The sequence below is a fragment of the Bison bison genome, unplaced genomic scaffold (genome assembly GCF_000754665.1).
Source record: "Bison bison bison isolate TAMUID 2011002044 unplaced genomic scaffold, Bison_UMD1.0 scf7180017864324, whole genome shotgun sequence".
NCBI classification, from domain to species: domain Eukaryota; kingdom Metazoa; phylum Chordata; class Mammalia; order Artiodactyla; family Bovidae; genus Bison; species Bison bison.
Window position 1 is genome coordinate 1854888 of NW_011494896.1, and position 21785 is coordinate 1876672.

General features: G+C 50.2%; 1 protein-coding gene across 2 annotated transcripts in view; it reads left to right on the forward strand.

Annotated features, from left to right (window-relative positions):
• Positions 1 to 21785, forward strand: part of ME3 (malic enzyme 3, NADP(+)-dependent, mitochondrial) — a 227795-nt gene that overhangs the window by 187808 nt on the left and 18202 nt on the right. For both annotated transcript variants that reach the window (XM_010853159.1, XM_010853160.1), the window contains exon 7: positions 14556 to 14665. In XM_010853159.1, the coding sequence (XP_010851461.1) occupies positions 14556 to 14665 (110 nt within the window). The remainder of the gene's footprint in view (positions 1 to 14555; positions 14666 to 21785) is intronic.

Here is a 21785-nt window from a genome sequence, read left to right on the forward strand (position 1 = left end):
AGGGACCGGATGCCATGATCTTTGTTTTCTGAATGTTGAGCTTTAAGCCAACTTTTTCACTCTCCTTTTTCACTTTCATCAAGAGGCTCTTTAGTTCTTCTTCACTTTCTGCCATATGGGTGGTATCATCTGCATATCTGAGGTTATTGATATTTCTCCTGGCAATCTTGATTCCAGCTTGTGCTTCTTCCAGCCCAGCGTGTCTCATGATGTACTCTGCATATAAATTAAATAAGCAGGGTGAAAATATACAGCCTTGATGGACTCCTTTTCCTATTTGGAACCAGTCTGTTGTTCCATGTCCAGTTCTAACTGTTACTTCCTGACCTGCATACAGGTTTCTCAAGAGGCAGGTCAGGTGGTCTGGTATTCCCATCTCTTTCAGAATTTGCCACAGTTTATTGTGATCCACACAGTCAAAGGCTTTGGCATAGTCAATAAAGCAGAAATAGATGTTTTTCTGGAACTCTTTTGCTTTTTTGATGATCCAGCAGATGTTGGCAATTCAATCTCTGGTTCCTCTGCCTTTTCTAAATCCAGCTTGAACATCTGGAAGTTCACAGTTCACATACTGTTGAAGCCTGGCTTGGAAAATTTTGAGCGTTACTTTACTAGCATGTGAAATGAGTGCAATTCTGTGGTAGTTTGAGCATTTCTTTGGCATTGCTTTTCTTAGGGATTGCCTTTCTTAGGGGTGGGCCTTACAGACCCACCATTCTGAGAGCTTTGCCCCATGCAGAACTGAAAATATTCTTGTGGGACACATTTCTCAGTACAGAAATGAGAACCGGAAACTTGCCCAAGGATAGAAAATCACTGAATTTTAAGGTCAGCCCACTGATACTGACTTTTTCAGGGACCACACGTATAGCATCCCTTGTGTTTTGCTCTTGGAGCTGGAAGGAAGCCTTTGATGACGTTGTCCCCTTCCACCCTCCCTTGCTCCCTCAGCTGCGGCCACACCGACCCTCCTGCTCCTCCTTCCACAGGTCATGTCTGTTACAGCTGCAGAGCCTTCATCCTTGCTGTTTCCCCAACCTTGAAAATCCATCCATTTTCACGGCTGTTTTCTTCTCATCATTCAGACCTGGAGATGGGTCCATACATCCAGGCGGGGTAAAGTATTGAGGCCTATACAAGGCAGAACATTGGAACTGAGATGCAGAAAACTGCAAGTTTTGAATGGTTGGACCTTACATGAAGAAGAAATGGGATCTGCTCACCAACCCCAGGGGAATAACAAGGAGCTGGGGGTCGGGGTGAAGTAGGGAGGAGAGGAATGTCTTTTGGAAGAAAGCAAACACTGAGTCTCACCACATGTGGACTTGAGAGTCCACAATTTTAATATCCACATGATGCAGAAATTCCCAAGTTAAGAAGTGGGTATGAAAGTGCCCCCTACCAGTGACACGGCTGAAGGACCTAGCAGAGGGAAAACAAACTTCTCTGTAGTGACATGCACACCACCCATGCTGTGTGGAACTCCTTGAAGGGAAAAACAATTCCGTAATGAAGCAAATTCGTGATTCACAGTAAGCCACACAGAAACAAGCCACCATGCGGGAAGTTCAGAAACTAATGGAAGAGCTAGAACCCCAAGGAGAGGAACATTCTGAGAGGCTGTAAAGTGGTTACACTGAGATGTAATAAAGAGATATGTTTTACAAGAATGAAGTAATAGGGAAAGTACACAGTACTTTAAAAAATGGCAAGCAGATTTGAAAAAGAAACAGCTCAAACTTCTGAAAAGGAACAACAGAGTCACAGAAATTCAGCAGAGTACACCAGGGCTAGCTCAAGACACCATCAGAAAACCCAAATCTTTAAAAATCACTGCCTGCAGGCATATCGGAGACCCTTCTTTCCTACTGCTGGCGATCCAAAAAGAGTTGGGAGACCAGGTGTTCTACTCAGGAAAGACTTTTTTTTTCTGAGCTGCCGTTGATGAAAAGAGCCTTTCTCTCAAGGGAAAGAAAGGATAGAGAAGACTGGAGCCCCCAAATCTGAGCCCCATCACTGCATACCAGAGAGGATTTTGCAGTTCTAGGCAACCCCATCCCTGTGGCACATTTGCTCTCATTTTGTCTTTGTGTCTCCTTCTCCTTGTCTCACTCATTCACACACGCATATCATGCAGTCTCTTTTTATTCTACTGCATTCATTTTGTTAGGCTCAAGCACATTGATTTTTAATGTGTTTGAATCTAATAAAATGGGGGGTGGATAATCCTAAAAACAAATGCTTCTGTCAGGATAAGTGATGGGGTCTGCTCTGGTGGTCCAGCAGTCAGGAATCAGCCTTGCAATGCAGGGAACACCGGTTCAGTCTCTGGTCCGGGAAGACCCCACATGCCTCAGGGCGGCTGAGCCCGTGTGCCCCAAGTAATGAGCCCGTGCTCTGGATGCGAAGAGCTGCAACCCCTGAGCCATGTGCCGCAATTGCTGAAGCCCGAGAGCCTGTGCCCCACCAGAGAGGCCGGCACCACAGGTCCACACGCTGCAACTAGAGGGTAGCCCCTGCTTGCTGCAACTAGAGAAAGCCTGGCCACAGCAACGCAAAGTCAGCACAGCCAGAAGTAAATAATTAAAAAATCAACTTAAAAAAAAAAAGGTAAGTTACGTAAAGGAAAAAAATACCTGCATGTACATGCATCAGGCCATTAACAGTGACTACAGTTAAAGCATGAGGTTGCCAGAATTTTCACTGTCAGTCATTTCTATGATGTTTGATTGTGTGCAGGCATTTCTTTTGAAATTAGAAAAAGCAATGGATTTCTTTTAAAATAATGAGTTAAGCAGCAATTCTTTCTCAAAGACAGTTCCTTGCATTTTTTAAAAACTAAAGAAGCAAAGAAGCAAGCAAGCATCCCAGGTTTCACCTTCTGGTAAAGTGAGTGTTAGTCTGATCTAGGCTTCTGCGGACGATAAAGTCATTCACATACATCAAGTCAAGTAATACTCAAAATAATCCTAGTAAGTAGATACAGTTATTGTCCTGTCCCACTAAAATGTAAGTTCCAGGGAGAGATCTTCGTCTCTTAGGTTCACTGCTGTATCTCAAGCACTCGGAACGATGCCTAGTTACAGCATGGACTCTCAATAAACATTTATTGAATGAGGGCACCCTTTACAGACAGGGAAACTGGGGTACTGAGCAGTTAGGGATCTTGTCCAAGGTCACACCTCTAACAGTGGTGAAGCCGAGCTGTGAACCAGGTGGTCTAACTCCAGAACCTACTCTCTGACTTGGAGAATCTCTGCGCCTTTTCTTCTACATGAAAGAAAAGACTGTCCAACCTATTCCAGACATTTCCTTGATGCAGCAGGCAAGGAGGACAAAGGGGAGGAAGGTCTGTGGAAACCAGTCTATCAGTGCTTCACATATCCGTGTCTCCTCTCTCCACCTTGTTCTAAGGCAGCGTTAATGACCCACCCATCCTCAATATCAGGGAGGCGATGGAGGCATCAGCCATCAACTCCCATTTTCCAGACTCTCTAGCCACCCTCAGCAAGGGAGGCGCCTTCTTTTTTATTTTCTCTTTTTATTGAAATGTAATTGACATGTAACATTGTATAAGTTTAAGGCCTACAGCCTGTTGACTTGATACATTACTATAAAGCAATATATTTATACCACTTATATCAGTTATCATTTTCTTTTTTGGTGGTGGGGAAAATTCCCCAGAATCTGGGTCTTGGGTGGCATTTCTCAGTTCTTCCTCCTTAACTGCCCAATGGCTAGTGGACCAGCTGCCCCATCCTTCACCAGGACTGATGTCCCTGCAGGCCTCTCTACAAACTGCAAACCCAGCCAGTCCTGTCGGGCCCCAGGGGAAAAACTGAGCCTCTGGCTCCAAGCTTTTCCTGGTGGTTTTAAACAATACAAAGGAAAAACCCTCAATTTAGGGCATCCAGGCTACAGACAAAGTTTCAAGGTTTTGTTTTAATTTTGAAAGGTTGTAAAGAGCATGAATGTTAGCTCTAAATCCAGTGTCTCAAGGAGCGTTCACTCACTGAGTCCCTCTTAGCTGAGACCGTCACTGCTCAGTGTTTTCACTGAGTCAGAAATACACTTTGCTCTCAAGAAGTTTTTTTTTAATTAATTAATTTTTTATTGAGGGATAATTGCTTTACAGAATTTTGTTGTTTTCTGTCAAACCTCAACATGAAACAGCCATAGGTATACATATATCCCCTCCCTTTTGAACCTCCCTCCCATCTCCCTCCCCATCCCACCCCTCTAGGTTGATTCAGAGCCCCTGTTTGAGTTTCCTGAGCCATACAGCAAATTCCTGTTGGCTATCTATTTTACATATGGTATCGTAAGTTTCCATGTTACTCTTTCCATACATCTCACCCTCCCCTCCCCTCTCCTCATGTTCATAAGTCTATTCTCTATGTCTGTTTCTCCATTGTTGCCCTGTAAGTAAATTCTTCAGTACCATTTTTCTAAATACCACATATATGTGTTAGAATACAGCATTTATCTTTCTCTTTCTGACTCACTTTACTCTATATAATAGGTTCTAGGTTCATCCACCTCATTAGAACTGACTCAAATGTGTTCCTTTTTATGGCTGAGTAATATTCCATTGTGTATATGTACCACAACTTCTTTATCCATTCATCTGTCGATGGATATCTAGGTTGCTTCCATGTTTAGCTATTATAAATAGTGCTGCAGTGAACAATGGGATAGAGGTGTCTCTTTCAATTTTGGTTTCCTCAGGGTATATGCCTAGGAGTGGGATTGCTGGGTCATATGGTGGTTTTATTCCTAGTTTTTTAAGGACTCTCCATACCATCTTCCGGAGTGGCTCTATCAAATTACATTCTTATCAACAGTGCAAAGATTCCCTTTTCTCCACACCCTCTCCAGCATTTATTGTTTGTAGACTTTTTGATGAGGGCCATTCTGACCGGTGTTAGGTGATATCTCATTGTAGTTTTGATTTGCATTTCTTTAATAATGAGCAATGTTGAGCATCTTTTCGTGTGTTTGTTAACCACCTGTAGGTCTTCTTTGGAGAAATGTCTGTTTAGGTCTTTTTCCCACTTTTTGATTGGGTTGTTTGTTTTTCTGGTATTGAGTCATATGAGCTGCTTGTATATTTTGGAAATTAATCCTTTGTCTCTCGAGAAGTTTTTAATTGGGGAAAAATAGAAATATGCTTAAATAATTATTGCTGAGTCTCTGTAGATTTAACACCCACCTAGTTAATGGCTTTGCCTGCAGTGTCAGTTGAGGTTGATGGGAGAATAAGGTGATCAAACGCCTGGGACATTTAGATGGAGTTAAAAGTTATGACTTTCTTCGTAGGAAAGAGCTAGCAACTCACTTTTCCAAAGAATCTTCTCTGTACTGGGTGCTTGACTTTTAATTATCACAGCAACCTTGAGAGATAAAGAAATTGAGATTCAGAAAAGTTAAACAACTTGTACAAAATCACCAGCTAGAAAGGGAAGAATCTAGGCCCACCTCAAACGCATCTGACTCCACACTTAGTGGTATTTTTCTCCAGTCTCTGCTGCTGGCTCTCCCAGCCTCACTGGAAAGCCCTTTCCTGCCTGTGGACTTATTTGCATTGACTTGGATCCTGGGGTAAAGGAACGGGACTGAGCTATTATGATACAAAGATTCTTGGCCACAGCGGCCTCTGGAAGGGGACAGCGGGCCCCCGGGGACCGGGGTGTCCCGTGGGCTACGTGTGACTGGGCACCCTGGGAGGGGCAGTGCTCTCTGGCAGGCACCATCCACGCTTCGGTTTGTTCACCCGCAAGGGCTGAGCGGGGCAAGCCCAGGGCCCCGGGCAAACGGCCACAGGTGGGTTTGGTCTTCTCACTCAGATGTCTCAAGCAGATTTGTTCGGAGCAGGGCACAGGAGAGGCGGTCAGTTGCAGCTCCTGTTTTCAGCAGTCGTGCGCCACGTGGGGAGTGAGACACCTTCCCTGCCCTCAAGGGACCCTGCCCCGGGCCTGCCTGGACCGAGGCTGTCCCCTACCCTGGCTTAATCTTGCCCTTCTTTCCCTCCCTGACTTTGACTCACAGCAGTTTCACAAGCCCACAAACACAGACTGGATTTTGTGGCCTTATTGTCCTCCACCCCAGGCTCTCATTCAGGGTAGAATTTAGCCAGTTTCATGAGAGAGGGCACGGCAGCCCACTCCAGTATTCTTGCCTGGAGAATCCTCATGGACAGAGGAGTCTGGCGGGCTATGGTCCATAGGGTTGCAAAGCAACTGAAGTGCCTTAAGACACATGTGAGAGAGGGACAGTTCATTAGATGCTTAGGAAGTCCAAGACATAGCTGTGTGACAGATTGTATGGTACAGATACTATGGCAGTACACCCAAACAGAGAGATCAGGATGGACCAGAGTAATCGGAGGATCTTCACGAAGGATGTCCCGTTATCCCAGGACGGTTCGAACGTACAGTCTGGGCAAATCAGAGCCGATGTCCCACGTCAGCCCATGGGATGGTGGCTGGGAAGGTGTCTGGGCTTGAAGAGCAGGAGGTTGGGGAGTGAGCCGTGTGCTCTGGAGGAAGCACTCAGGTCTGGCCTCTGACCTCTGAGAGGTCGAGAGGTCAGCAGGTCAGCCTCCATCCTCTGCCCAGCCCCGGGCTCTCTGGCGCCATTTGCCTGTTTGCCCAGGAACTCAGACACACGGGGAAATTGAGGAGGAAGTCCACACTGTTCCTGGAGATTTTTGTTTTTTTCTGTCTGGCCTGGGACTGCCGTCAGATCAGTGACCAAGGAACGGACACATTATTCTGGCACTTTTGCTCAGAAGTTGCTGCTTCCTGTGACTGTGCTGTTACACGGTGGGAGTTTTCCCCCATCAGGCTATCACGGCGGCCGCAGGAGCCCGCCAGTCTGGCTGCCAGAGCCGGCACGCCAGAGGACCGTCCGGGGTGGGACCAGGGAGGGAAGGGCTTGCACACACACCCCGACCCCCCTGCCATCGCGCCCGGAGCCCCTTCCACAGCTTCAGCGCCAAGCGGAGCTCCGAGGAGCCTGGAATCGCTTCCAGGGACAGCCTCCTTCCGTCTTGGCGTTTGAGCTCTCTACCTTTTACGGCCCTGCAATCTCTGGATTTCTGACCTCCCCCTGTCGGCTCTGTTTTTTCCCTTAAGGCCACAAAAGATAAGTCTACTTCATTTCCCGTCCACAGAATGGTCCTTCGTGTCTTTGAAGGTAATCATTCATGCCTAATTCCACTGGGATTTCGTTTTCCGACGCCATAGTCCCCCTTTCTCCAATCTGTGGTTTTCCGTTTCTCACCTGCAGACTCGTTTCCCTGTCTTCCTGCTGAATCCCTCCCCACCACCCCCTGCAGAGTGCGTCAGCCCCTCTTCGGGTCTGTGGTGGAGCTTCGGAGTGAGAGCTTCGTCTCTGTCCCTCCGCCAGGCTGTGAGGTCCCAGAAGGAGGAACCGTGTCCTCTTCCCTCTTCAGCTGGACTCTGACTCCTGCCTCATCCCGTCTCCTCAGACCCTCGACCCCCGTCACTGCCCCTCGCGTCTCCCCTCCTTGCTGGCCCCTCCGTCCCATACGCAGACCTCCCATCAAAGCCGAGGCCGTCCCGGCGTCCCACACCCGCCACCGGCCTGTCTCCCTGCCTTTGTTTGAAGCCAAGCCTCTTCCTGAACGTGCAGAATGGCTCTCCCGCCACCTCTCCGCTGAACGTGCTCTGGCTAAGTGCACGAGTCATCCGAGCTTCACCCGCACCAACACTTCCCCGCCGTTGTTTCGGTAGAGGCTCCTCGGGCAGCTACTCTGCGGGCCCCCTTCTACCCTGCCGGCCCCGCTCACCCTGCCGCGCAGGGGGTTCTCCGCGCTCCTCGCCGCTCCCCGGCTGCAGCTGTGCCAGGGGCTCCGTTCTCGGCCTCGCTCCCCGCTTAGTACACACGCTCTGCCCGAGACCCCCGCCCAGCCCCGTGACCTGAGCCGCACAGCTGTCCATCCGTCACCCGTTCGATGTCCTAACACAGCAGCCACTTTCTCCCACCTACAGCCCCTCAGTAGGCCTCACTGCGCCCAGACGGTCCAGGCTCTTTCCACAGGCCTGTAAAGGGCGGCCCCCAGAGTCCACCCAGCCTCGCCCCCACCAAGCCTCCCCGTCCTCACCCCTCCCGAGCTCCAGCTCTGGAGGGGTGAGGACGGGGAGGCCCCCCACCACTGCACACGCGTGTGCTGTTCGCTCTGCCTGAGGCGCCCTTCGCTCTCCCCGCCCGACCCCACCTGCCGAGTCTGCCGGGAACCTCTGCCCTGCCCCGGGGCGCACCTCCAGATCTCCTGCTCTCGGAAGCCCTCCCTGCCTGCCCCAGCACAGCTGTCTGCTCCCTTTGAGACTTCCCACGTACCCAGCACATACCTTCATTATTGCCCTTGTCAAAGGATGTCACCACTGCTTTCTTCACTTTCTTGTGTCCCCATCAAACTTGAAATTCTTGAACTTGCCTTGGTCATCTAGCAGGGAAGACAGTCCCTGGTTCACACTGGGCCCCTTAGACATGTCTGCTGAACTGAATATTTCTATCATACCCCGGAGAGTTCCTGGCACAAGGAGGACCCTATGCCCAATACATTCCTTTAATAATTAAAGTAGAAATCTCTGTAAATAATTGTGATGCAACGTGATGTGTGCTAACAGATGCGCCCAGTGTAGCAAGGCAGCCCAGACACAGAAGAGTTTCTGCCGCCCTGGGTAAGGAAATTGCTGGATCAGGGAAGGCTTTCTCGAAGACATGACCTTTCATAAGGGCCTCACTGTTTAAGTAGGAGTTGGCCAGGATAAAAGGAGGTCTCCTAGGTATCTGAGCAAAGACATAAAACAGTGCAAGGGTCCACAGTGGTTGGGAAGCTGCAAAATATGTCCACAGTGCTGGAAGACATGAGCAGGGGTGATCATTAAGGTTAGGACCAAGTCAATGCCATCTCAGGAGTCTGAACACAAAGGCAATGGGAGACCTGTAAGGATTTTCAGAACAGAAATGATGTGCAAGAATTTGTGTTTAGAAACAGTAGATGGATAGGCAGGAGGGGAATAAGGCTGGAGGTGAGATCCATTATTATAGGACCCTGGCCAGAAGTAACAACTGCAGGAATCCCAGGGAGAGATGGCCTTGCCTTGAATCCACTCATCCCCACACACACACCCCAACCCCAGTACAGAGTTCTTTCTGCAGAGAGCTATGTCTGTCAAGCTGCACCAGAACGGTAAGGTCTGTAGTGAAATATGTTTAGAAAATGCTGAGTTAAACAGGTTTCTTAATGCAGGACTTTTCAGAGCCTTTAATATAATACATTGTACATGTTACATGAACATTCAGAGTTTCCCAGATGGATTGAGCCCTGTAACCTCTTTCTGAGAGCATCTCAAGGGACTAGAATTTAATGGATTGGGTAAAATAGAAACCAAGATCTAGTGCTTTCGTGATTCTGTCAGCTCTAATTCCTGGAAGGACAAAATAAACAGAAGAAATAGCTTTCCCCGGTGAGTAACTGATGTCCTCTGAGTGCACTCCCCTGGGAAGTCTTTTGTGTGTATGTGTGTTTGTTTTGTTAGGGGCATGGAATGGGCTCCCATGGAAATGTGAGGGGTCGGTTTTAGTCATCTGTTTGGGGGCAGGCTGAGCAAATCCACCTGCTCTTCCCAGGTCCCCTGTGTTTGTTCAGGCCTGAAAGAGGTCAGCCCCAGGTGTTTAAAAGAATGGCAGGTCCTGACCTACGGAGCAAAGAAACCAGGTCTGCAGCCCCTGGAATGTTTGGCTCTCACCACATCTCTCCAGCTGACTTTGGTTGGCTGGCTGCAGGGGAGGAGCAGCCACCTGAGAATCTCCTGACCCCGCAGCCCAGGTAGCAGGTCCACCGCTCGGTGGGCCCTGGCGTGGCCTCCTCTCACTGTTGCATTCAGCTCCCTAGGGCTCCCAGGCACAAGCTGCCGTTTTTAGCCTTCCTCTTGCCTGAGGGCTGGAGGGAAAAACGCTTGTAACATCCACCCATCAGCCTTGTGTCTTTAAATGAGCCCCAGCCTTAGCGTGCCTTCCCTGGCAGCACCAAGGCCATTTCCCAGCGAAGTCCCCAGGGTGGAGGAGTCTGGGCAGCTCTGTGTGTGGCTTGGGGATGCGCCTGTTTCTCCATCGCAGGAATTTCATCCATCGCAGAAGCATTAGATGTTCCTCAATCCCTGCCAGGGCTTCAGGGTGAAGAGTTCACAAGTGCAGAAGGGGACAGATAAACCACCACCTCCCCGGTGAGGGCCAGCTTCTGGCAGGGTGGAAGGCCAGTGACACGCCGCTGGCACCAAAATCAGGGAACTGCCCGGGGCCCTGAGCAGGCGGTCTGAGCGGGGGCCCCTTGGAGGGGCTGCTGCAGCCCCTGCCCTACGACCTGGACGGTGGCTGCCTCAGGCCTGCTCACTAGGATGGTCTGCTCTGAGCCAGCTCAAAAAAGACTCAGGGACACTGGTGTTCCTGTCACATGTGACCCTCAGCAGGAATGGTCAGACCACCCCACTTTGGACTTAACCATCTATCTGAGTGAAGCCCCCGGTGTATCTATTCCAACCCTATGTTAAGTAGCTCCTGCTTCTTCCCCTAAGGCTCTCAGAGCAGAAACTGAGACCCAGAGAGAAAGGGACTCACCCAAAACTCTGAGTTTATGTCAGAAAGAGAACACGATTTTCCTGTTTCCCAGTTTAGTGTCAAAAGAAATCTAACATCTACTTTATCTTTTACAAAAATCATATTGCTGTGAAATCTAAATTCTGGAGTCAGACAGAGCCAGGTTCAGATTGCAGCTCCACCACTTTTCAATTGCAGGAGAATAAATAGCCCCAGGGCAAGTAACTGACCATCCTGTAGCTGAGAGTTGCTTCTCTGAAAGGACACCTACCACATATGGTCATGGGAAGATTAGTTGAGATAATGCTTCTAAAGAACTCAACCAGATGCCCAGCTCCATCTGTAACCATTAGCTGTTTTTGTTACTGCTGCTGTTGGTAGAAATATTTTAATGAATATTATCATTAACATTGAAATTGGTACGATGGTCCACTCATTACCTGTAGAATTGAGAGAAGTGCTTTTGCCACTGAAGCTTTTTAAATCTTCACTTTGAAACTGTGTTTTTGTTCTTAATTGGCTTTTAATCAGTTTAACAAGTTGGCAGGGGACTCCCCTGGTGTTTCAGTGGTTAAGAATCCGCCTTGCAATGGGGGGGTCGCAGGTTCGATCCTTGGTCAGGCAACTAAGATCCCCCATACCGCGGAGTGACCAAGCCCATGTGCCACAAATACTGAAGGACTGGGGGAAATGGTAACAGGTCCACAGGTCTCACTGGAGATGAAGAACAGGCACAGTGGCAGTGAGAGAGGTGGAAGGGAAGGCCGTGGTCAGAGGCTGATCCAGTCAGTGTGGAAGCTGCTCCTGGTGACGAAAGGTCCAGGGGGCAGCCATGGGGATGGTATCCATGGTGGACAGGGTCCCTGGAGGCCCTTAAATCCAAGGAGGTCCAGGAACTCTGAAACTAGTTTACTGGATGGGCAATTCACATAGCCTTTTGCCCAATTCCGAGTTAGATTAAAGTGACCTGAATGAATGAGATTGTACCCTATATCTCATCAGATTGCTGCCTGGGAAGGTTCTTTTATGTGACACTGAATCTGACATGAAAGAGGAATAAGGTACTGAACCCAGGCATTTACTTCTAATCCTTGCCTTATTTTTTTAACCTAAGAGGGGGGTTGCTTAAAGGTCAGATTGTGTTTGTGTGTGTGAAAGAGAGATGGGAGAGAAAGGAGAACGTGTATCACAGTGTTTCGCCGTTTGACCTTTTCGGCATTTTAGCTCCAGGCTAGTGGGGGAGCAACACTGGCAGTCTTGTGAGGACGCTATATATCAAAATGTCACCAGCCACCAAAGACATTCTGTTCCCCAGTCCCCATCCAAATACTTGAAATTCACACCCTGAGCAAAAATTCACAGTAAATTTTGGTTTGGCGAGCATAGCATTATAATTATGCAGCGAAGGGCTTTAAAAAAAAAAAAAAAACATTTATATTCATTGTACAAGGAGAAGAGGGATGGTGAGTCAGGAGACACGGCTAGCTCCCCACCCCTGCCCCCAGCAGCACTTGCTCTGTGACAGGAAATAAGAATTGTGGTCAGGGTGACACACGTTTAGCATCTTACAATGTAAAAATCGCCTACAGGGACTTCAATTCTCGCTCGGGAAACTGAGATCCTGCCAGTAGCACAGTGTGGCCAAAGATCAAAAAAATCTTTAATAAATTAAAAAAACAAAAATCACCCCCAGGGCTCCCCTGGGGGCTCAGTGGTTAAAGAATCTGCCTCCCAGTGCAGGAGACACGGGTGGGATCCCTGGTCCAGGAAGATCCCATGTGCCACGCAGTAGCCGAGCCTGAGCACCACAGCTGCTGGCCTGCACTGCAGACCCCGAGCTCTGCAACAGGAGAGGCCCCCACAGTGTGAAGCCCGAACCCCACAACTAGAGAAGCCCCCGCCCACTGCAACTAGACCCAACACAGCCAAAACAGCAGCCAAGACCCACCACAGCCAAAAATGAGTGAATAAACAAATCACCCCCAGCTCTGAACCCTCACAACAGCCCACCAGAGTTGGCCAGATAGGTATTATGGTGCCTGTCGACAGACAGCAAACTGAGGCCTAACACAGAAGTGAAGTGACAGGTATAAGACCACTCGGTTGCAGCCCACCAGCCTCCTGACCCTCCTGACGGACTGGCAAGTGACCACCTCTCCATTTCAGCTCAGTAACATGAACCTGTCTCCAGATCCCCCATCAACAGCCCTAACTCACTAAGCTTCTGGAAGGACCACGTAGGAGCACGCATTTCTACCATACTTATTTTTGCTTTCTCCCTTTTCTGGTTGTGCACCTCCTTTTAGAACAAGCCTCTAGAAACAGTTTCTGAAAATTACTGAGCCATGTTTGTAATGCAGTTGTAATTTAGGAACATGTAGATTAATCATTTTAACAAAAGAAGTAGGTATTTAAGATTTAATACTAGCCACAAGATAAGAGTCTATTGTGTAAAGCATAGCTTATCTTTGGATTCAATGTTCATCTTTGGTTTTACAAAGTAGCTTGTATTTCCAGTGTTTTCTACGTAAGATGGTAAAATGTGGGCTTCCCAGGTGGTGTTAGTGCTGGAGAAGTCGCCCACCAATGTAGAAAGAGACACGAGTTCGATCCCTGGATTGGGAAGATCCCCTGGAGAAGGAAATGGCAACCCACTCCAGTATTCTTGCCTGGAGAATCCCATGGACAGAGGAGCCTGACGGGCTACAGTCCATGGGGTTGCAAAGAGTTGGACCCCACTGAAGCGACTGAGCATGCATGATAAAATGTAGAGCAATCGCAATGTGTTAATAAAGTGGGTAAATTTTCTGGAACAAAAAAGAAGGATAAGCCACGCACAGAATTCTGAGGTTGGAAACTGTGTGTTCTGGGCCACTTCAGTGTTCCGCCCCCCCGCACAGCACCCAGCCTCATCAGACACACGCCTCGACAGCACAGGACACCCACCACGTGTGCCCAGCCGCAAGGGCAGATGTCTTTCTTTCCACAGCTGGTCCCAAGCTGATCCCAGGCCTCCAGTTCACACAACTGGGACTAGCAGGCATTTCTCCTTCTCTCGTGCCCAGACACCCCAATATAGATCAATCAGGGCATTTTTTCTCAATGAACAGGACTGCAGATGCTGTCAGTCACAAATTGACCCATGAGATGATGTCTCTTTTGGCTCATGGATTAAGTCATTTTTAGTAATTCACATCACACTTGCTTCCAGAAGGACTCCAAGAAGACAGAATACAACGCAAAAAAGCAGGATCCAAGAGCCAGAATGGAGTCAGGAGAATGCACATGCAGGGAGCCTTGGCTTAAGGAACCTGCCGTGAAAGGGCAGAAGTCAGCTCTTGGCTTCCTGACACTGTTAGCAGCGCTAACAGGAAGCACGGGTCACCAGGCCAGTCATTTTTTAGGAAACACAACCTTCTTTCTGACCTTGAAATCTAGGAGGCAGTTCTAGTGTAGATTTTAAATAAGGCAGCATGCTTAGTCGTTCAGTCGTGTCTGACTCTTTGCAGTCCCGTGGACTGTAGCCTGCCAGGCTGGCTCCTCTGTCCATGGGATTCTCCAGGCAAGAATACAGGAGTAGGTTGCCATTTCCTCCTCCAGGGGATCTTCCCGACCCAGGGATCAAACCCGTGTCTCCTGCATTGGCAGGTGGATTCTTTACCAGGGAAGCCCACCAGCCCACATTAGAGACAATGATATGTGCTTGGCTGGCCTCCAGGTCCCATACATACCCTCTGCCTTCCCCATCCTCCTCCCCAGTGGGGCGGGCAGAGCCAGAAGTCCAGAAGCCCGCCAAGTGGCACGCACCCCAAGAGTGAGCCGTGCCCTCAGCCCCTGGCCTGCACCGCCCCCTCCCCAGGACAGGCTGACACCTGCCAGGAACCAGCTTGAGGAGGCAATCATGTGCCCTTTCCTCTCCCTCCCCACAGGTTTGGAATAAACTGCCTCATCCAGTTTGAGGACTTTGCCAATGCCAACGCCTTCCGCCTTCTCAACAAATACCGCAACAAGTACTGCATGTTCAACGACGACATCCAAGGTAGGTTTCCACCCAGCCTGACAAAGCCACTCAGGTTGAGGCCTCCCAAGGTTCACCTGGGTGCCAGGGTGGGGCGGGGCCCCCTGAGAGCCAGTTTACCGCCAGCAGCTGTTGAAGACACAGCAGTATATCTAGATTCGAGTCCCACTTGGCTAATTCTTAGCTCTGTGACCTTCAGCACATCCTCTAACTTTGCTAAGCCTCAGTTTCCTCATCTGTAAAATATACAACATTACTGTTTCAGAGGAAAATAAGAATTAGGTGATTAGGGACACGAGAGAGATTTTCAACCATGCTATGATTTAGGACTCATCAGACCCAAGCATCAGCCACCATAAAAATGGCCTTCCCCAGCCACAACTCACTCTTGGAGTTTCTGAACACAAAGTGTATCACTGTCAGGGAAGCAGGATAAGGCCTTCCTTTAACTTGGCTGGGGGCTTCCCCTGTGGCTCAGTGGTAAAGAATCCGCCTGCCTAGCAGGAGACGCAGGTTCGATCCCTGGGTCAGGAGGATCTCCTGGAGGAGGAAATAGCAACCCACTCCAGTATTCTTATCTGGAAAATCCCATGGACAGAGGAGCCTGGTGGACTACAGTCCATGGGGTTGCAAAGAGTCGGGGACAACTTAGTGACTAAACACCAGCAATGTAACTTGGCTAGAATGAGTGCCTCTCACAGTGATAACCAGAGCACTGGAACACTCCAAGAGCATCTTCTCATTCAGAGTTGACTTGGTTCCCTGTTCAGTGAGCTAGAAGTATCTGAAGGCACTTGCTTCCTGCCGTGGCAGTGCCAGCATATGACTGGAGTGGGAGGGGTGGTCCCTCCGGGCTTACCTCACCTCATCCAGGATTTCTCAGTAAGGAGCATTTTATGTATTTTATGAAGCTGTTCCTAGTATTTTATGAAGCCTGATGGAAACCTTGATGACTTGTAGGTTATTATTTAACAAATGAAGTTTGGCAAGCAAGATGTTTTCAAACCGAGGAACTTTTCAAATGTCAGATAATATGAACAAATTGGTAGGGGACAGGTATTGGTTCCTGGGACTTAAAGATGGGCCAGCATCTTGTAGATGAGGTCCAAAGAGGTCCCAGCTTTTCTCCAAGTGAGATAGAGAAACCTCAGTTCAGTTCAGTTCAGTCACTCTTTGCAACCCCATGAATCGGAGCACGCCAGGCCTCCCTGTCCATCACCAACTCCCGGAGTTCACTCAGACTCACGTCCATCGAGGCGGTGATGCCATCCAGCCATCTCATCCTCTGTCGTCCCCTTCTCCCCCTGTCCCCAATCCCTCCCAGCATCAGAGTCTTTTCCAATGAGTCAACTCTTCGCATGAGGTGGCCAAAGTACTGGAGTTAGAGAGAAACCTAGGTGGATTCAAGCCTAGTCAGAAATAGCTGAGGATTAGAGCCGAATCTTAATTATACATCAAGCGTGGTTCTAAGTACTTTACATGTTAATCCTACTATGTATTAGCAACCCTGTCTTGTAAATGAAATAACAGAAGCACAGACAGAGTAACTAGTGTTCATAGCCAGTGAATGTAGAGCTGAAATTTGAAACCAGGCATTTGGACTCTGAATTCCAAGTTTATAATCCCCCACCCAGATTTTGTACTCATATCACAAAACCAAATGCCTCTTCCTTCCCTGTGGTCCACACTGAGGGCTAAAGAAATACGATATATGATCTTTTTTTTTGCATTGGTCAAGAATGGCATGCAAATTTGTGAGGTGTTCTGTATTTTGAGGGGGCTTCCCTGGTGGTTTAGATGGTAAAGAATCTGCCTGCAATGTAGGAGACCCAGGTTCAATCCCCAAGTTGGGAAGATCCCCTGGAGAAGGGAATGGCAACCCACTCCAGGATTCTTACCTGGAGCATCCCATGGACAGAGGAGCCTGGCACGCTACAGTCCATGGGGTCACAAAGAATCAGACATGACTGAGCAACTAACACTTCTACTTTTTCACTTTCATACATTTTTAAGAGGCAGATTAGCATAGTTCAGATGAAACTATGGTGGTCACGGGTGCTTCACTGGCGGTCCAGTGGTTAAGAATCCGCCTCGCAACACGAGGGACACTAGTTCGATCCCTGATCCAGGAGCATCCCATATGCCCAACTAAGCCTGTGGGCCACAACTGTTGAGCCTGTGCTCTGGAATCCGCAAGCCGAAACTATAGAGCCCACATGGGGCAACTGCCTGTTCCCTAGAGCCGTGCTGCACAATAAGAGAAGCCCGAGCACTGCAGCTCAAAAGTAGAGAGCCCCTGCTCTCTGCAACCAGAAAAAGCCTGTGCATAGCAACAAAGACCCAAGGAGCAAAAAAACACCCAAAATACACACACATACACACAATGCCGGAAGAGTAGGTGTCCAGAGAGGGGCCCAGAAAGGGAATACTGGGGCATGGTGACCCCACCCCCAGCCTGTCACCACTCCGTCTCTGGGCTGGGACAGGCATTGGCAGTGCCAGCCTGGCCTCACCTGGACAAGTGGGGCGCTGTGCAGACAGAGCAGCGCAGTCCGGGAACAGTGGTCCCCTCACTGCTGGCCCAGCGGGCAGGGTGTGCCTGCAGCCCTGGAGGAAGCACCTGCCTGCCGGCCCCTGACCAGCTCCCAGGTCACACCCCTCACCCGTGAGTCGGCAGCAGGACAGCCATCATCCTCCTGAGCCCATGGCTTCCCAGGCCGGAGGGTAGATGTGGAAAACAAGCCGCCGTGGGCAAGCACAGCTAGGAGAGCGGGCTCCAGGTGTGCAGACATACACACAGAGCTTTAGGTTCCGAGAGGGTTTTCCATCCACACAGCCTCACAGCTTCCTTGGCTCACCCGCCTTCCATCTACAGGGCGAACGGACATTGTTGTCCACGTCACTGGTGAGCATGTTGCTCCAGGTCCCACAGCCTGACATAAAGCCGGGGCTGTGCTGTGTGCTCAGTCGTTCAGCTGTGTCCGACTCTTTGCGACCCCATGCACTGCAGCCAGCCAGCCTCCTCTGTCCATGCAATTTTCCAGGCACAAATACTGGATTGGGTTGCCATTTCTAGACTCTAGTTATTTCTTTAAAAAAAATTTTTTTTTTATTGGAGTATAGTTGCTTTAGAGTGTTGTGTTAGTTTCTACTGTACAACAACGTAAATCAGCTATGAAAGTGCAAGTGTCAGGTCACTCAGTCGTGTCTGACTCTTTGTGACCCCGTGGACTGTAGCCCTCCAGGCTCATCTGTCCATGGAATTTTCCAGGCAAGAATACTGCAGTGGGTAGCCGTTCCCTTCTCGGGATCTTCCTGACCTGGGATCCAACCCTGGTCTGTTACATTACAGGCAGATTCTTTACCATCTGAGCCAATACAGTCCCTCTTTTTTGGATTTCCTTCCCTAGGTCACCATAGAGCATTGAGTAGAGCTCCCTGTGCTATTTAGTAGGTGCGTGCGTGCATGCATGCTAAGTCGCTTCAGTTGTGTCTGACTCTTTGTGATGCCATAGACTGCAGCCTGCCAGGCTCCTCTGTCCATGGGATTCTCCAGGCAAATGTACTGGAGTGGGTTGCCGTGGCCTCCTCCAGGGGATCTTCCCGACCCAGGTATGGAACCCACATCTCTTACATCTCCTGCATTGGCAGGTGGGTTCTTTAACACTAGCGCCACCTGGAAAGCCCATCCAGTAGGTAGAACCTAATTATTTCTCACCCGGAATTCTGCACTGTCTCTCCGAGCAGTCAGGCTGCCTGTGCCCCGGCACGGGTGAGGTGGAAAGCCTCTTTGCCGAGGATGACGTTCCAAACCCCACATCAGTGTGGGTGTTACTGCTCTGCTCACCTCCCCCGTCCTCTCTTTTTGAGGCTTACAGTCCCCACACCCCACCGGGGGCCTGGGGAAAGGGACGGGCTCACTCAGTCACCAGCTGGTGAGTGACGGGCCAGGACCGGAAGCCTGTGCTGTGCACTCTCACTGCTGAACGGGCGGTTAGACTAGTGAGGAGTCCCGGGGCTAATGGGGAAACATGGAAGAACTGCTCCCCTTTCCTTGCAAATAAAAAGTAAAAAGAAACCTGTAACTATATCAGTTCAGTTCAGTTGCTCAGTCATGTCTGACTCTTTGCGACCCCATGGACTGCAGCATGCCAGGCCTCCCTGTCGATCACCAACTCCCAGAGTTTACTCAAACTTGTGTCCATTGAGTCGGTGATGCCATCCAACCATCTCATCCTCTGTCATCCCTTCTCCTCCCACCTTCAAGCTTTCCCAGTATCAGGGTCTTTTCCAATGAGTCAGTTGTTCGCATCAGGTGGCCAAAGTATTGGAGCTTCAGCTTCAGCATCAGTCCTTTCAGTGAATATTCAGGACTGATCTCCTTTAGGATGGAGTGGTTGGATCTTGCTGTCCAAGGGACTCTCAAGAAGTCTTCTCCACCACCACAGTTTAAAAGCATCAATTCAAAAATAGAAAGGGTGCCTGCGAGCGCAGAATTGGAGAGGGTTGGGATGGGGAGGGAGTGTGGGAGGAATCCCAGTGGTAAACCGACACTACAGCCATGCCCCATGTGGTCGCTGGGGACAGGCCCCTAGCAGGATGCGTGGTCAGAATCTTCTGGAATCCCATAATGGCGGGGGCTGGGACCAGGCTGCCCATGTGAAATCGAGAAGTGGAGTGAAATCGAGAAGTGGAATGTTTCCTGCCGTATCAGTAAACAAGGATGTCGCAGTCATCGGCGAATGCAGCAGCAGTCCTCCGTGTGAACTGGTGAGCCCTAAGGGCACTCAGCGGGCAGAAGGAAACGGCAACCCGCTCCAGTGTTCTTGCCTAGAGAATCCTGTGGACAGAGGAGCCTGGTGGGCTGCTGTCCATAGCGTTGCATGGAGTCGGACTCGACTCAAGTGACTTAGCAGCAGCAGCAAGGGCACTCAGGAAGGAGAAGAATACCTGTGATCTAGCAGCCATCAGACTGCAGCCACCCCCTACAGTGAGCTCAAGGGAGCTCAGGACGTGGAAAAATGCAGCATCTGGGCCCCACAGCTGATATACGTGTGACAGGAATGGCTTTAGAGAGCCCAGACTCTTGCATCTTTCCATACACAGAAAAGTGCTACATTCCTTAACCTGAGATACTTGGTTTTCTGGAATTCACAAAAATACTTTTGACGTTCAGATTACCTGCCCTTTGTTGCAAATTTCTAGGTAACCTGGCTCCTCTCCCCCTCTATCCCCTCACTCCCAGCTCCTCAGAGCAGTTCTCTCAGGGCTAGTTGAGATGCTGTCTTCCCAGGCATGAAGTCCTAAAAATTCCCACCAGATAAAACCTAATTCCCAACTTTTAAGTCATGAATTTTTTTAAGTCAACAAAAGGAACAGCAGCCCAGCCTCATGTCCTCCGTGGAATAAGAAAAGATATGAGTAAAGGCCACAGGGTCCACCCTCCAGGAGGGCAGGGCCGTGCTTGGTGCTGAGTGGAAGATTCGAGCCGTCTCCCAGCCAGTCTGCTGCTCCACCCTCCTGGGAGTCACCAAACCCACGTGGCCAACCCCCCGGCGGGGCATCTGGAGCCCCCGCACTGGAGGGTCAAGGGCCCCCCAGAGCTACGTGTCTGCTCCAGCCTGCTCCCACTTGGGCTGGTGGAAGGCCTTCTCCACCCAGGCTGGTTCTCAGCGAGCAGGGCACATGGGCTGGTGGAAGGCCTCCTCCAGCTGGGCTGGTCCTCAGCGAGCAGGGCACTCGGGCTGGTGGAAGGCCTCCTGCACCCGGGCTGGTTCTCAGTGAGCACGGCCGTCCCGGCACTGACTCATTTGCTGGCAGCCTCGTCAGGAATTTCTGGAAAAGGCAGAGGCTCAGGTGACTTTTGTTGTTTCAGCTGGGAACAGAGAAGCATCCCTACTCTTAGCAGAGGCGGGAGACCTGGAAGGAGAACAGCGATAGGAATGGTCACGCCCGGGGGACTCACCAGCTGCGTCCTTCCCAGGAGGCTGCTGGCCTGGTGAGCGCGGGCCCCGGGCCCCATGGCTGGCTGCCCGCATGGACCCTGGAAAGCCGGCTGGCTTGTCAGCTCCAGAACGTTCCCCGCCCTGCAAGTCCTCCTTGGACCTTCCCTGCCCTCAAGACCTGCCTCGTTCCTGAAAGCAGACAGCCGCTCAGGGGGCCTGCAGTGTGTGCCGGGCCACCGTCAGCCCTCAGGCTTTCAAGTTTTCATCTGTGAGCCCAGGTGCTTAATCGTCAGATGCTGGATTCAGACAAGCCTGGGTCTGCCGTCAGATGCTCTACCCCTGAGCTGTATTTCCAAGACAAGCCTAGGTCGAAATCTCCAACTGTTCTGCTTTGGGACTTTGGCCAAATGGCTTAACTCCTCACAGTCTTCTTTTCCTTATCTGTAAAAGGAACATGATCGTATTGACAGCCATGAAAGGCACTCAGCCAGTACTGCCAGAAAGACCAGGATGCTTTGCTAAGGTGAGCATCAGTCCTGGCTGGATGGACACTCTGCCGATCCACTGTTACCGCCACTCCCTCCGTTTACGGCACCCAGGTTATCGTAAGGGCTGTAGTGATGTAGAGGCAGGAACAGGCATGTAACTGGAGATGGTTCCGGTACCAAGTACTGAAACGCCTGGTGCACTGTAGGCTCCCAACACATAAGGCTGGGAGGGAAGGAGGGTTGAAACAGAGCGGCTTTGATGGGAGTGGGGAGGGGACCAGTGTGAGCGCAGGACGGGGGAGCTGAGAAGGGAGGCGGGTTCCACCTCACCTCTCTCCACTCTCCGCATCCACCCTATTTCTGCAGCCCGCTGAATCCTCAGTTCCATGAGTTTTCTGCCAACTCTGCGATTCTGAATGTCCTGGTCCCTCTGCGTGGAACTCTCTTCTGCTCTTGGCTAATTTCTCTTTGTCCTTAAGACTCAAACCTCAGCCTAGGATACCCTGCCCAGGGCCAAACCTGTTCCACAGCCCCCAGGATGACCCCACCCTTCACCAGGAGCCCAGGAGTGACATTGGGCAGCGGTTACCCACTTGGCATGATATTGCAAAATACCCCGTTGCAGGGATGATGGGAAAGGGGCAGAGGAGAAGGAACAAACAGCCCAGCTCTGACATCTGTCCAGCTGGTCTGCTCTGTAAGGACACT